The sequence below is a fragment of the Pygoscelis adeliae genome, unplaced genomic scaffold (genome assembly GCF_000699105.1).
Source record: "Pygoscelis adeliae isolate BGI_AS28 unplaced genomic scaffold, ASM69910v1 Scaffold1, whole genome shotgun sequence".
Lineage (NCBI taxonomy): Eukaryota > Metazoa > Chordata > Aves > Sphenisciformes > Spheniscidae > Pygoscelis > Pygoscelis adeliae.
In genome coordinates, this window is record NW_008824051.1 from 3,759,382 (window position 1) to 3,776,697 (window position 17,316).

The following is a 17,316-nucleotide window of genomic DNA, read 5'->3' on the forward strand; positions in this document are numbered from 1 at the left end:
GGTAGTTAGTTATATTTCCCCTTGAAGCATGAGTCAGCCTTTCCTCATGCAACAGCCTTGGGTGCCCAGAGCTGGAGCGCACAGCGACAGCACTGGAACTCAAAGTTCATGGAAAATTTGGTCATCTGCCACTTCACATCCACCGGCTGTCAGCAAGCAGCCACAGATAAATTTGGAAGATGACAGCTAAAAGTGCTGTGACACTTTCCATACAAATCAAGGCTAGATTAGAACGGAGACCTGTATGCTACTAGAACTTAAAAACAAAGAAGTCAAGTGAGTTTTAAAGTGGTGCCTTGTTACTCCAAAAAGCAGATCACGAATCCTCCTTCCCTTTAAGGAATACTAAATATGCTGAGAAACCAGAGCGCCTGCAACGAATGACAGGGTTAAAGAAATCTGACCAGCATTAAAACCTTATGTTATCACAAAACTCACTTGCTGTTTATTCCTGCACTGCATAGAATCAGTCCCTGGCCCAACTCCTCCTAGAGTGCATATTACTCTGACAAAGAAACACACAGAGGAAGAATAATTGTTTTTTTATATAATAGTTGATCTGAATTACATTCGACAGGCTATTTTTCTTTCTTCTGGGATCTGTAACACAGCAATGTCTACTTTGCACATGTGCTTCTCTGTCAAATTTGTGGAAGAGAATCACAAGAGCCACAAGGGCCTAACATGCTACTTGGGAGAGACTGTTCAAACCTAGATAGGCTATTATCATCTCAAAACACTACAGTCCCCCCCAAAAAAAACCCCAAACAGAGAGACTACTCATCTAATGATTAGCTAAGTAAGACTAGCTGCGATCATCTTTTCCACTGTGATAGCAATACTGTGATAGTTCCCTTTTTCTCAGGAACATGTTAAGTCCTTTGATGGCTTTGGATACAAGATGGATAAGCACCATCTGTTAATATTACTGAAGACATTTAGCTGCTTTTTAACATAGTAAGTCCCATTCTGCAAATAAATTCACATAGGTTTCAGCTAGCTTGATCTTACAAGCTCAGACTTCACATCCTTCCTGGGAGAAAACGCTTTATAAGCAATGGCTAAGTAAATCAAACCTTGCCTATTATCATCTCCCCACTCTCAAAAATCAATACCAAAAGGATATGTTTTATATTGAACCACTGTTCAGAGAAGTAGCAAGGATAAGTTTTGGAAAAAATTATTTAAAGTAACAGCTGCTCCAGCTGTCTACGCTTGACAGTAACAGTATACTGTGAGGACTAGAAGGAGAGTTTCCTCAAAGTGAAATCACATATGCAGGACCCGGGTATTTGTACAGACTGGAGAACAACCTGCACCTCACTCTCTCCCTCTCATTAAAACAGCACAGCCCAGTATGGGTTACCATGAAGATGTGCAGTTCTACTATGCACTCCCAAGTCATCTGCCCTATACTCTTAAGAGCGACTTCTTTTTTTTCCATTTCAGAACAGGTATACAAAAAGTAAGCTCCAGGAATATATCAGCCTGCCATCTTAAGACAAATGAAAACCCATGCCAACTCTGTAGTTCTTGTTTACAGGTAGCTTGCTGAATGCATCTGAAAGGTGTGTTTAGGTGGGGAGCTTTTTTCTTTGCCATACTATCACAGCAGCAGTTAGATGTAAGAGTGACAGAAGACAGGATTCAAAGTATGACTTCATTCTGACTAAAGGCCGAGATCCATAATTGTAATGAAAAAGCCCAAATCAAGCTCTGAGCTAACTAGCTGTTTGTGGGAAAGCACTTTCCTATTAGCAAGCTTAACTAGAAAATAGAACCAACTAATGCTTCAATTAATCAGTACGTGCACGCATAGTGACTTCACAAATGTGGGTGTGCAAACTGACCTCCAAAGTTGGCAAGCCGTCCGATCCTTGTGACAGGAACCTTCCTCTCCCGGGCCCGCTCACTGAGCTGCAGCAGAAAGAGGGGGAAAGGAAAACAAAAAAATCCACAAATGAACTGGGCATATGGTCAGATACCTGCAAATTGAGAGTGCAACTTCGAAAGCACTTGAACAACTCTGTGCTACAGAAAGCTTCTCTTGAACACCAAGCCTTATATATGTTGCAAGATTTTCAAGTGAACACACTGCAGAACAGACACACCATGAACTGAAACATACGCTAAGCAGAGGAGTGGACAAGAAGGTAGGAAAGATAGAAGAGCTGACAACCATGTTTAGAAACCCCATTTTTACTTTCACCTCAGCAGCCCTTATGTTTTGAACTTGGAGAAGCAGCGCAATGCCAACCCAAACTCCCTTCCACACATGGAAATAAAACTCATGGAAGCTTATCAGGTTCACAGTACTGTAGATAATTCCCCCAAGCACAACAGCTGGAGCAGCAGAAGCATACAGTTTCATCAACACAATATTCTGAGTCAGTGAACCCGCAGTGGCATCTGATACTGGGTTTGGGGAAGGAGGCAGAAGGTAAGTATCTCCACTGTGAATTCTGCTGTGGGCTTTCTGCGCTGTCTCACACGAGGGCATGAAGCACTAAAGTAACAATTGTGAGCTACGCTACTCTCCAATCTACTAATGCTCAGGGCAACCTTCTGTCCACCTCTAGAAGGACTGCCAGACACAGTACAGGAAGCCACAGCCTTCACTGAGAGGAGCTTGGGTCCAATTCATTCTTCACAGCCATAGCAAAACAACTAGCTAAAGGGAACGGGGCCCTTCAAGGAGAAGATAGACTCTTTAGGTCAGTCTTCAAACCCTTGTAGCCTACAGCTGTCCCCACCTGCTCAACGTTTCACCCCCAAAACTGGGATGAAATACAGACCCTTCATTACTGTACCATGCATCAATAAATACATCAAGTCCTCATAGTCCAGTGAATGAGAGAAGAGCTCCTGTTAATATAAAACTTAAGTCTAACCCTATGTATGCTTTTTAGACATCCTCTCACATCAGAATATCTGATATAGAGGGGGCAGGTGTGAAATGAGAGCCTGAAAAGCTATTGACAGAATAAATAATCACAGAGATCAGAGTTAATGAGCACTGACACTTTCCTCTTTTGCCACCACAAAAGGGAATAGCGGAAGAGGAAGAAATGATAGAAAGAAAAGAGAGAAACACAGGAGAAGGTGAGTAAGGACAATCCAGTCTAGAAATCATAGTACTGAGAATCTTTATTTAAAAAAAAAACATACCATCTGTTTGTAGGGTTTCTGCTCTGAACCTGTTTTGGCCTGTCTGGCTTTATCAATATCTTCAGCTGTTAATCCACTAACAGAGGAATGGTCTTGGTGAAAAGCCCTATTTTGTCCAAAGGCAGCAGCAAAAGGATTTGCAGGGTCCCTAAAGCCTCCAAATAACCTTGCATCCATTTTGGGAGGGAAAGGCTTCTGACCCATGCCAGAATCTCCAGTCTCACCAACACTTCTAAACGGTCCATTTGTAGTGTAAGAGTAAGCAGGGCCTTCACCGCTGTGTTCATGAGGCTTGCCAGGGGCAGTGGAGAAGTCCATTGGAGCATCTGATGGCTCTCGGGCTGAGAAGTCATAGTCTTTCCCAAAATCTTCACTGAGATCAGTTAAGTTCTCCTGCTGTTTGCCTAGTTCCTGCAAACAATAATAGAAATACTTTAAGAAGACAACTTAAAACCTGCTCCCTACCCATCTGTGGTCCTCAGAGATGGGCATGCAGGTAGGCTGTCATGTCTCCACAATAAGAAATTTGTAGAGACTCTGCCACTGCAGACATTCACAGTAAGAGACAGGAAAAAGGAAGAGACACTGAGGACGCCTGGGATCACTGGCAGTTTTTCAACCCCACTGATGGGACAAATTCCTTAGCAGCTTCTCAAATACCCGTAACTGGAGACTCCTTGCTCTACATACACTGCCAGGAAGGGTCACTAATTGTGGAGTTCACTAGAAGGAATACACTGCTCAGAAACAACAGGTGATGGGAGCTGCAATATCACATAAAATATACTTAGGAGGGATAACAAAAAGCTAAACCTCATAGTATTCAGTTCTTACCCCTACCATGTTCCCTCCTACCATCCTGTCCCTAATCATGCAGTGTCAGCCCTTTCAAGCCCAAAGCAATACCAAATACCTACTTAAAGGCAAAGTAAGCTCAGCCTTCCACAGCCATGACATTACCAACTGCAAAACACATTTCATTATTCAACCACTAAACTATGGCAGGGTTTGTTGTCATCCTCCCAAAATAAATAAATACAATTCTGTGCTTGAAGCAAGGATAGCAGCATCAGACACAGCAACACTCAAGGCAAGCTTCTCCTGACAGTATTTTCTGTTCTGTCCTGCAAGAGCTGCCCCACTAAGTCCAGATATTTTCCACCGCTTTTCAATGTAGAAATAAATAAAGTCAGCAGCAGAGCATTATCTCTTATTTACTTGTTACTTGACATATTCTAGTTACCTCGGCAGCGGCAATACCATGGAAGAACTGATGACTATTACAACCAATCAACAGGATTTTAAATCCTGCCGTGGTCAGGCCAGCAGGCAGCATATTTTAGGCTCTTTCCTAAACACTAATTAGATTTCCCTTCCTTGCAGAAAAAAAACAGAACATGGTCTTTCCTGTTATTCAGCAGGTCTCATGCTATTCTGAACCTCAACATCACAGCAGGGGGGAGAGGAGAAACCCGTTTACAGATGGGGACAGTGGCCACAATACTGACTGATGATTTCAAGCAAGAAGACCTCTCTACTTCCATACTTCAATTTTAAAAAGCATGTCAGACAGCCAAAACCCTGCCACAGATCAAGAGAAGTGAAATACAGTCACTTAACATACAAACTTTCCTCTCTTCAAAACAGAAAATGTAGCTTCAGACTACAGATTTGTTACTGAGCCTTGCTTTGGTAGCAGCTTTTCATGCAACTCATTTACAGAACACAGGGCAAGTCTTCTGCAGGTGTGCTCGTGGGGCCTCTTGTGCAGAGAAACAGGCATGGAAACAGGAGAACATCGTCTCTCTTCTTGGATGCAAAAGGAGGACAAAGGCAAGACAAAGCACTATCCCCATAAACAAACACACTTAGGGTATTCCTATTACAAGCTTAAATAGAACCAAGTAAACACAGGCCCAGATTCTAGGACTGAAGCTATAAACAGCCATGAGAGTCCAAGCTCATTGCATAAAAAATGTCAAAACCTCACTCATTAGTTTCTGCTTCAAAAATTATGACCTGAGCTACACTGTCTTTCTTTCTAAAGGATGATAAAGGATTATAATTTTTGATTAAGAGAAGTTCTTTTCCTCAGACAAGCCCCATGTTTTCAAGAGATGGCAACAGAGCAAATGCAAAGCTCTTATAAAACCATCCCCATGTCTAGTGACAGAAGCTGCTGCTTAAAAAAAAAAAAGTCTGGCTTTCCTTATGTTCCTCCTCATTTGAAAATCAGTTCTGAAAATCCAGCCTGGGCTGTAAGGGGTGAAAATGCAAACACCTGACCCTGAGCCATTCTGAATAATATCACCTGCACCAATTCTGTCAAGAAAGGAAGCAGCACTGAGATCAATCCAATTCACTCTGAAAGAGCTCATTCACTTAGTCAAAGGAGAGGTAATCAATGACTGAAGTTTAAAGGACACTTTAAATAACAAAGCTGACGGCCAATCTTAGCAAGAGCTTTATCTTTGACAAGATGAGGTGAACAGAGCACTTTTCATTTTCAGCATGTCTTAACACCCAGTAATGGAAATAGAAACATTCTGCAGTAACATTCCCCTTCCATTCCTGTCCAAGCACCTACTGCACACCACAGAAATCCTGGAGAATTCCCAGAGCATTGCAACATCTGTATTATTGATCCAGCACTTCAGAGCTAGGTTCTAGTTCCTGATGAAAGTTCCTAGCCACTCTTACAACAAAACCAAAAAGTACCTGGAGGAAAAGCAAAACATCAGACTAGACTGTGCACAAAAAGCTTTGCTTACCTGCATTTTCCCCAAGGCAGAACTGAACTGTTCTTCAGCAGCGGCCTGGAGAGTCCTTGCAACGGTAACTGCATCGCCCCCAAGGAGCACCTGCCGAAGCTGTCCTGCTTGGGTTTCTAGGACTGCTTTACTAAGCTTTGTCAAGCCTCTCATGACCATGATGGCATCACCCGCCATGACTGATGTCTTTCTGAGCTGAAAGATGAAAAAGAGAGTGGGGGGGAAAGCAAGAGGTCAAGGAACAAGTTTGCAACCAGTTTCAAGTCACCCAAAAGCCAGTGGCATATCCCAGACAATCTCTTTCCGCTTTGGCAAGCGGCCACCATGGGAACTTGTTTGCAGCTCAGATAGCACACTGGCCAGCTTGAATGACAGCTAGTTAGCTGACCTTACCAGGCAAAGCAAGAACTCTCCTTATGACTGTTCATGAGTTAGGATAATATTCCAGGACTCCACACAAATATTCAAGTTACCACTGACCAGGGGAAGCAAAGACAGGTATATGTCAGTAACACTGCAAAGATGGTCTTGATTCCTTCCAGACGTTTAAAAGGATTAAAAGCATTAGCATTTGACCTTTAATTATTATCAGGCCCTGGAACATATTCTCAGTGCCTGATAGCACAGATGAAGTGCAGTGACAACTGTCACATCCCATTCCTGCCCTGGAGGTATGCCTGCTTATTTTACATAGCCAAATTCCTTCACCCCCACACCAATGAGTAAGCTTTGTCTGTCCTCCAAGGGTAGTCTGCCGAGTCCCCAACTTGTAGCTCAGTCTGCTACTTTTAATTGGAAACTTAAATACGCTCAGAACACCTACCTACCACAGCATTTGCAAAGCACTGCACTACAGTGCTAAATTTTTGACTCAGTCCCCCTTCCTGTTAAAGAGGCACTCCGTCTCAGATTCATAACAGTCTGTGCAATTTCAGTGTCTTCAAACACAAACTGGGCACTGTAGGATGCAGGACAGAGCGTGTCTGAGAAGAACAAGTTCCACCGACTCCGTTGTCTCAGCCTAGAACCAAGCTCAGGACTCGGGCTCTCCTACATCACTGTGGTTCATGTAAAAGAAAATCAGGAGCGGCCAAGGTGCCAAAAGCATTTTGCAAGAGAGATTTTCACCTGCTTATTTCACTCATCTCCCACATCTTTAAAGCACAGTCAGGGTCACAGTTCCAGGGCTGGCTCAGCTGCACGTCCTCCCACCTTTACTGACACAGAAGATAGAGGCATGCAGTTGGCACAAGATGCTGACTAAGGTTCAACCTTACCCATACACCATTCTCTGTAATGATTTGGAGAAAAAAAATGTTCTGGCTGCGACAGGTACTGAGCACTAGTCTAAGGCCACGTATTTAAGTTATTTCCTAGGTAGGTACACAGGTACCAATTCATTTTTAGAAGACGACTTGTCAACACCCACATATGCACTACAACTATAAACCTTAATACACTGAAGTGGTACAAGTGATCCTGAGTCAACAGGACACACGGCCTTATGCCCTGTTGCAGATCACAAGCAACTGGATCCAGTTATCTTCTCGGGAAACACAAAGCCTGTCTCACAAACATGTCTGCTATATCAGTCATGCAGGAGAAGTATGGGCTGCTATAGATAAATTTCTGGATAAGTACACAAGTTTGCTGCAATCACAGGAGACACACGGATTACTACAGCTGAATTTCACAAAACACATTATTATGCAAATGCGGGGTAAACCCCAGTTACTGGAATATTTGTTCAACAACTGTTAATCAGTGATCAAAATCAGGAACAACTGCTGTAGTCAGGAAGTGAGCATTACATGCTTTAAGTATGGTTGTTAGAAGGACAGTCAAGTGTTTGCAAGGAATCTGGGCTTAACGGGCTAGCTGTAAAAATAAAAACCAAGCCTACCCAGGTCATTACTCTGTGGCTATCTTTACAAGAGCTATCCGTATGCTCCAGACCAGTAAGAAGTGTTACTCCTGAATCTCTCCAGAGTTTAATCACTAGGGCTGGTTTTAACGTTGTATAATGCACTTTTAAACTTGAAAGCTGCCTGTCAGGTAAGGACATGTACTCTGTCAACAGGAGGTGGTTTCTCCCCCCCGCCACATCTTCACACTGGAAATTTCCACATGGATCTCACTCAAAGGATTTGCAGGCAGCCCCTGCAATTCAGAGCCAGGCAGAGAAACCAGCCAACACCACAATACCGTCCTAGCTGAAATGAGACCGTTCAAAGGTTGCCACTACTAAGAATTAAGTGCTTTTGTACTCGCAAGTGTTAGAAGCACAGGAAAGCCTGAATGCGCAAAGTTCATTCCCTCCCTCCCAAGAAGGGCAACAAAAGGTAGTGCCATATAGATCGACGTACCCTCGGACAACACACTCAAACATCCACTTTTAACACGGATTCTTTCTAACCAACGATACTAAAACCATATCCTCCTATCACCTAAAAACAGCTGAAGGACTTACCTTGAAGTGATAGTTATGATACACTAAGTGTGCATTTAAAAAAAAAAATAAATCTTCCAACAAAATTTCAGGGAAGCTAATGCAATCACAAATGGAAGCACACATTGCACAATGCACGCTCAACCCTCCATTGCTGAATATATCAACAAGCAAAGAGGACCAATTGCCTTTTACAGGTTTGGCTATCAAAAGACAGCACTAGGCACATTGCTACCAATATCCTTCGGACATCCGTGCTATAACCCCCACCTTCCTCTGCCCAGCAGTTACAACCACCCAGGTACCATACAAGCAGTTTGTTAGCTCAGAAGCGTCAGCAACATACTCCTTCCTATGTAGTGCTGCCAAAGGCGAGGCTATTGTAACAGGCCATTTATCCTAGCACCTTGCTGAAACACAGGCCTCTGTGTAGGAAATACAAGCCTACAGGCAGCTGACTTGCTGTTTTCAATATCTTTCAGATTCTCTGCAGGTAGCTCTCAGACCCAAACGGAAACCACGGTACAAGCACAAAGGCAAGGCATGGCTCAATAAGGACTTCAGAGGTCAAACCCAAGGAGAGTCACCAACAAATAAAGGGTGAGAAGGAGGAACATATTTTCAGAAGCAAGACCATACTCCTGCTTTTTAACAGAATCGTGTCTGTAAGCCATCTCCTTCCAGTTCCTCATCTTTTGTACACCAAGTCCTCACCTTTAACAAAGCACGGTCAAGAAAAAGCAGAGGAAACAAAAATAACTATACTGCAATGATTAATCCTTTGGCAATAGGTATCAGGAGCAAGAAAGCATTCAGGTAATGTCTGTACCCATCATCAAGTGGTATGAGGGTGGGAGCTAACAAGTGCTATGAGAACTGAACTGATACTGAAGGCACTTTCCTCAAGTGGAAAAAATCCCAGGTTATCCAGTTTTGTAGACCCTACATTTAGCAGGACACATTGGTTAATTATCCTGGGAAGGACACAGAAAGCAGAGACTAACGAGGTTATCACAGCCAGAAGGGGAAAGCATGAAAGAAAATACACGCTAGGTAATCAAGAAGGGAAAAAAGACTACACACAAAATAACCAAGAATTAGGAAAGTTACCTTTTTTCTTCAGTGAAGAAGCAATAAGCACAAGCAAGGACAAGAGGCACGAAAACTGAAAGACAGAGGAAGCACACACTTACAAGACAACTGGTACGTATCCCCAACAATACACTTATGTTAACACCCAGTGCAGACAGCAGGCAAGGGATTTCCCTCCCCCCCTGAGCAAGTTCTAGTCATAACCACTATTAAATCAATAAACAAACAGTGTAAGCAAGCTCTATCAAAAACAGATTTAAGGAGTGGTTTTAAACAGAATTGGTCCTAGTGTACAAAGTCTATATCACACTTGACTTGTCTCCTGAGGACTCGTTATCTAGCACTAGCAAAGTAGAGCACTACCGGCATGGAATATGGACAAGTCGGTCGTGTCTACACAAGCTGTCAGAGTGCCTGCTAAACTGGATTGAAGAGTGCTAACAAGCGTCAATCATGAGCTATTTTCCAAGAATAAGCAGGATCACAGTTTTTGCTTAGTAAACTTTTCACAGTTGAACGAATCTCTAGAAAACACCCACACCTTCTAGCATGAGGAGGCTAGAGCCAAGTCATCTTGAGAAACCAGGCAAGGTCCACACGGTAGGCAGAGGGGCTTGTATAGGTTAGATGCCACACCCGTAGGTAAACCATCTCCTGACACTGTACCAGATTTTGAACCCTGTTGTAATGACAAAACTAAATCAACGACTGGGATGCTCCTATGTGCAGTGACCACCTGCCTCACAAGCCACTGTCCTCTAGTGAATAACCACACGGCATTTCCTCCCTTCTGCAACACGCCAGACTACTGGACTGAAGGTTTAAGCAAGTATAGCGAGACACTCAGCGTACCAGAGGCCAATAACAGAAACACAAAGCCTCACAACAGGCAACAGATAAATTCTTATATTTGTACTGTTTTCAAAACACATCCCTCCATTCATTCCCCCTCTTTTCCACATGCTAACGTGTGCTCCTACAGACACACAGACCAGCTTCTGACTCCACGTGCTTTTTTGCAGATGCTTGTACAGTCAAAAACCTTACTCATATATACACATACATATACACACACACACACAGGATAGACCAAGTTTAAACACAAGGAGACTTCTAATCATTCAGAAGTATTTCTGGAAGTTTCCTGTGCATGACAACACAGCCTCTTTCAATGTAAGGGAATTACTTCTACCATCAACAGTTTGCTATCCACCCAAGACAGAAGCTCATCTACTGTTGAATAATTAAAAAAAAAAACCACCACAAAAAAAACAAAATAACAAAAAAAAACACCAACCAAAAAAATCCCATCAAAACCCCAGCAGTTTTACAGTAGCCCATATTCCCCCTCTCAGGTCTGCAGAAGTTTTAGCTGCCTTCTTTATCTCCAACTTTTCTTTTACATAAATGGGACAAAAATGAAAAATATTAGGCTGGACAGGTAGTAAGGCAGATAATTAAATATCACGCTTCCAAAGGAAACAAACAGTCTCCATGCCCTTCCCCCCCTTCCTATTATCCATTATCACAGTCACTGTTATCTTAGCTGTATCTAAACAAGGACTATAACCCTTATATAACTATATCAGTGTTACAGCCACCCACAGCATCCGAGTGAGTGGCAACAGTATGAAATAAAAATAATAAACACCACAAAAAAAGATACAGATGACCAGGTACTCAGCACATTTGTTCTGTGGCCACAAACCAGCAGTAGACCAACTTCAAAATAAGTATTATTCATAAAGCTGTTCTGTAACTAATCTTTTACAGATTTTCCCATTTCTTTTTACGTGTGTTGCCATACCAACCCTTTCATGTGATCCTTTCGCTCACGGCCTTTTTCAGTTCCATCACACACCTCCCCACCAGTTCCTTTGATACCAGATCTCCAGGCCCCTGCCCAGACATATTTTCATTAGCTGGATTCCTTGGGTTGCAGCTGACCCAAATTTTAACCACACAGGGCACAGAACAAACTGCGTTTTAAAAGGATAAAGTTGCCATCATCCTTTAAATCCAACTGAAGCTCTACCTTCTTATCCTTCATTCTTCCCCCTCCCCACATCTCCCACACACTGAAGCTCCAAAAGAAATGTCTTTAAAGATCTGACCTACAACAGAACTAAGGACTCCTATATTTGACTCAAGCCTCCTTAAACTGAATTCATCAAGTCTCTGACAGCTGCTTTAAAACTACCCTTGCACAAAATAGTTTGCTAATGCCATTTAAAACAAACACCTTTGAAGGGCAGGCGGAACTTGTTTACTCTCTAATCGTTATAATAGCAGTACATGCACTGATGAAAGTGGGCTGCTTGGCAGACAAATGCATCTTTCCACCAAAATTCAGAAGGCTTAGCAGTCATTTCTGGCGAATGACAGCTAGTTCAAAACCCAGTACGAACAATTTTCCCCATAAATGGCTTGACACGCAACATAACAGTGAAAAGAATGCTTGGACACTTTAAAAGTAAGCACAGTCTGCTTTATTTTAGGCAGAGATACCCCTATACAAAGTGAATGCTCTGAACTGACGGCTCTATTTACTTCTCTCTGGACAATGTCTGGGGACATGCAAAAGCATAGTCACAGCCCACGTGCCTGGAATTAACAGAGCCTCTTTCTACCCTGGCCAAAGATCTAGAAATAATTCACTCACAATTAAGATCCTAGTGGGAGAGCGTGTTCCCTCATTACAGGCCACTTCCTCTGCTGATACGCCTTGACACAATACACTAATAAATTCTGTCCTGGGCACACGTTGTTTCCCATTACACTGAGGTAGATCTGACTCCATCGCTGTGATTTTAAGGCTACCACTCACTTGCTTTTCCCCTGAGAATGAATTCTGTGCCTTCTCCTAGGAACTAAGTATTGGTAGTTGGGGGACAAAACATGTTCCATTTACTTCATTTGCAGGCCTTTAAAATGTATTATTTGGGCAACAAAGATTTGGGTCATTGGGCCAATCTGGAGTTGTATTTATACCTAACATCCTATCTTTGTATTATCCATGTTACCAAAAAGAAAGGGAGGAAGAACAAAAGAAGAGGAGGAAAACCCAAGAGTTTTCTTCTGTTTATGCACTGGGCAGTGCTTAGAACAAGCCGTTGCACTGCATCCTCTATGTGGCTCAAAAGCCATGAATAATTCTGATAATTCTGTGACTGAAGTTACTTCCCATGCATGTGGACCTTTCATCCAGCAACAAGGACAATAGACTATTAAAACCAAAATGGAGCATGACCACAAAACACACAGATTAATATGAGATTCAGGCAGATGCCACATTTGAAGCATATACTTAAGAAACAGAACTACTACAAGCTGAATTTACACCTTTATTTCATTTTATGGCAAGCGTACATGAAAGCACAGTTCACTAGTTCCAAGTCATCCCTCTGTCGGTGTTAGCATACAGCATCACTTTAAAAGACAAATCCCTCACATCCATATGGAACAGCTCTAACCAGCAGTATTAGAAAAAGGTTACACTAAAGCTCTGCGCTGAGCAATTCCAAACACCGCGCTTCAAACAAAACCTAAACATTACAAACATCTCCCCCCAGGTTTGCAAAGCAGCTCTACGCTCTCACGGAGTCACTTCACCAGTTAGGGCAGAAGAGACCACTAAAGCTCAGCTCCCTGTCTGATGCACACGGAGTCAGTCCCTGCCTGATGCACAGCTCCGCAGCATTAAGCTCTGCACAGGTAACCAACAGAATTCCCCACTGGTCTTATGCTCTGAACTAGAATAGAAAGTATAAATGAGGGAGGTTATCAGTTTGCAGTTAATTTTTTTTTTGGCAGGCACTGTTATGTTGTAATTGTTTTTATTGGAAGTTTTAACTTTCTGAAAGCACACCGAGTCCAATTTAGGAATTGGAAACCAATAAAAAGCTATGCCTCACAAACAAGTGCAGATTCCTTTAGACTCAAATACACCATTACTTAAGACAAAATTCTTGAGAAAAATAGCAGCGCTTCCTCTTGCGCTTAAACACACATCACTCTTCACTCAGATCTCAAAAAGCTAAAGAAAGGGGGCTGATATCAAAGTTCTCTACTTTAGAGGAAAGAGAGCAAGTAATCCACCCAAAGTTACGCTGCATGTCAGCGATGGGGTTGGGAACAGAACCACAGCGCTCTCCAGAGTACACCGATCCTTACAGCAGACAGCCTATACCTAAGTGTCCTTTAAATATCACTGCTACAGAGCAAAAAGAAACAAGGATTTATAGCCAGTTTGCTGACCATCTTAACGGTATATTGTTAACGGTCATATGTAAATTATTAAATGCCACACCAGCAATGGTTTCTAGTCAGAGCCTTTCTAATTATAAGCTTCTTGAAAACTAGACACACCCTGTGACTGTACTGTACACCTGTCTTCCTCAGGTGTAAGAAGATGTTTTGCTTATTATCCTTTTGTGTACATCAGGACAGAACCATGCACGCTACGTCTTGAGTCACTACGTTACAAAGCCAGTGAGAAGTACCCCATGCATGTCTCTCCAGGGGGCATACACACCCTCCGCTCACACGGTGAGCATAACCCTTCTGTTATCATCATGAACAGCAGGTCAAACACCACAGCCTCCCGCTATTGATCCTGCAGGCGTGCTTGTCTATATAGATCCCATGGCTTTCAACCTTGCCCTGGAAGCTATGGTTAAGTTCAAATTTAGTAACTTACAACACATCCTAGTCTATTCATAGCCCCCTTACGAACCAGCTTCCTAGCAATGGGAGCTTTCTTTTTTCTGGCTGTGCCAAAACGTCCCTGTAAGAAGAAAAATAAGATGCGAGAAGAGGACCATAGGCAAAAGACTACTTCAAGACGACATAAATTGATTTCTGTGCTGAAGGGGAACATGGTCTATCAGAATCAACAGGTCCTGCATTGCTGCTCTGCCACAGTCCTGAGACAAGTTATTTATGTCAGCTCCTACTGACCACACAGGTATTTTTGACACTAGGGTAAATAAGAGTAATGAGCTCTATATTTCTCATAACTTACTACTAAACCTAATCTGCAAGATCTCACACCTGATAAATAATTGTAGATTATAGATTCTGTATGCTTTCTCTGTATAGATTTTATGAAATCGGATTCTGTATAACATAGAATAAACATTCTTCTAGTTTGGAAAAGCAAAGTTTTAAGCAACTTTGAAAATCCCAAACCTCCCAGAGTGACTTCTAAATGACCATGGTCCACAAAGCTTTACTATGCCATATAAAATTCTAGGCTTACCAATTTTAGAAGAGTTCTCTAAAAGAAACACTCGATCCACTTGGAGCTTACTGCCCAGTCATTCTCCCTCCCGTCTCTTTCCTACTCCTGACTATTCTCTTGATGAGCGCTTTGACCATATCAAACTAAGATGAGGATTTAATACTCCCAAGTGGCACAATTCAGACAGCAGAAGAGCAGTGACATTTCAGAATACTACGTCAAGCCCTTTTATAGCACAGTTGTTCAGCACATCCAAAAAAACCAAGATGTGCAACTGGTTAAAAAGGAGACGTGAAGAACAATGAAAGGGGCTACATAAAGATCTAGTCTACACAGAAAACCAGGACAAACTGCAGAGGCAAAACACAGTAAGAGAACTTTGTAAGTGGAAGCTATCACCTGCGCAACACAAAACAGCTCTAGGACCACCTAGACCACAAGCAGATCACCTTTCGTGGTGTCTCTACATACAGAATCTACAGTGTCTTTAAGAAAAAGACATAGCCTTATGCAGTTTCCAGAAAAAAAAACCCTACGTTTTAATTCTGCATACGTGTGCAGACTTGTTTAAGCAGACATGTGAATTCATAAAGTTTCTAGAAGCCAACTCCACGGATTGACAGCTAAGTTTTTCAGAGCAACTAGTGTTATTTCCTATGCTGCGAGAAGCGCATAGAACACTTCAGATACTGAATAACTGGGAATTTAACATGCTTCATTTAGCTCTGCACCTCTACTGACTGACAAAACACAAAAGCCATTAAAATAAAGTGCAGAAACAACTGTGCAAAGAAAGGGCAAAACTTTGCGTATCTTGTTATTTCTTGGTCTTTGTCACCAGCTTAGATTGGTTTAATTTTGCCATCTACTACTGGCGGGGGGGGGGAAAGTGGCATCTGAAAAATTGAGAGCATCTTTGAATTAAAGATAGGCACATCTCAATAAAATGAGCTTTCACTGCTGGGTGGGAAAGCAGACACTGACTGAACCCCCTCCCTCAAACTACTGTGCTTTACCGTTAGCTTGCATTTTGGCTCCATACGCGAATAACTTGTTTTCTTCTTCAGGTACTGAAGGAAAGCACGCACTCACAGAACAGGCAGCACTTTAAGCACTTATAAAACAAGTTGAGAGAGAAGCTACTCTTCTCCTAGAGATGCGCCGTCCCAGAAGACACGGCTCGATAAGCCAAAAAGCCTCCTCTTCCAGACTCCTTTCTTAAACAGTTTTAGAGGGAGAAACCGGGAGACCTACATACACACAGGAGATAGGATACCCAAATACTGCTTCAGACTCACTACCTCCATCCTAAGCTAGACTGTTCACCCATCAGTACAGGTAGATTTAAGGAATAAGAGAAATGCTTATTCATGCATCAAGCTGAGCCCTGAGATGTGTTCAACAAGCCAGCTGGACCAAGCAAGCTATACCATGCACACTGACACACAAGATAAGACCACGAGACACATGCCATCCCTAGCACCTCTGTTAAAACAATAAACCACACACACACACAAAACACAAACCAATCTTTACCTACAAAAAAAAGCTCTGTAACCAATGAACTAGTTTAACATGAGGGAAATTAAAAAGCAGGAATTCAGCTACTGTCTCTTGTCCCTCTCAGTTTCTAGAAAAAATAATACAGCCTGACAAACACAGCATGAAACACCAGACCACCACTTGCCTGTAAAAGGACTACTAGAGGACTAGAAGCCAAAAAAAAGTTCTGTTCTTGCTGCATGGATGCAACATGAGCTATTATTAACCTACTCTAAATATCACAAATGAAATAACCAGAGCTGCATTGCATAGCACAGGATTCTCCTTGACAGCAACTCAGATGGTAAACATGTAAGGGAATTCTCCACATCTTCTGACCTTTTCTTCTACTTATCACAGCACTTTGTTTTTAAGAGGGAGACACTGTCAAAGCACAGCAGGTCACCTATTTTTTTCCCCTCTTGAGTAAGACTGGACAACATACAACTGTTTATTCTAAGCATATCTTACTCAAGGTTATCAAGGTCATTGCTAACTAACAGCAAAGAAAAAGCATTTACGAAACACAGAAATAGGTCTCCTGGTCTAAGAGCAAGCAGACTGGTATGCCCGTGAACTGCAGCTAAACTTTTCCTTCTGATGATATATGAAAGAGAGACAAGTTCTTATTACATGGCAGAGAAATGCAAGGCCACCAAAATTCTGTTTAAATGCCGATCTGCTTTCAGCCTTTAACTCGAAGCAATTTCTGAATCCTTTCAAAAGTCTTTTACTGAGCTACTACTGGCTTTGGCCAGTATCCTTCTGCACCCAGTACTAAGAATTGTTTTCAACATGCTCAAAGAATACACCCCAGTTCAGTGAAGCAATCTCATTTAAAGACAAGCAACTCAAGTTTAGTAGTCCTTAGGTTAATTCTTTTTAGGAAAACAATACTTTAGGTTATTGAAAGAAGAATCTTTTATAGGTTAAAAAAAAAAAGTGAGAGGATAAACACTAAGTAAAAGAGTCCGCTGCATTTCTATTAAGAGTAGCTTCCCAACTTTGTTATTCTTCATAAAGCTGAGCACAAAGTTTGGATTTTTGTTGCA

The 17,316-nt window shown here is 42.2% G+C and overlaps 1 protein-coding gene across 1 annotated transcript in view; it reads right to left on the reverse strand.

Moving 5' to 3' along the window:
- The window catches only part of ADCK3 (aarF domain containing kinase 3), a 47,442-nt gene that overhangs the window by 29,733 nt on the left and 393 nt on the right, over positions 1–17,316 (reverse strand). Inside the window, exons 2-4 of the mRNA XM_009333635.1 lie at positions 5,940–6,134; positions 3,169–3,579; positions 1,851–1,917 (exon numbers count right to left, since the gene is read on the reverse strand). Coding sequence (XP_009331910.1) covers positions 1,851–1,917; positions 3,169–3,579; positions 5,940–6,116 — 655 coding nt within the window. The 5' untranslated portion in view covers positions 6,117–6,134. The remainder of the gene's footprint in view (positions 1–1,850; positions 1,918–3,168; positions 3,580–5,939; positions 6,135–17,316) is intronic.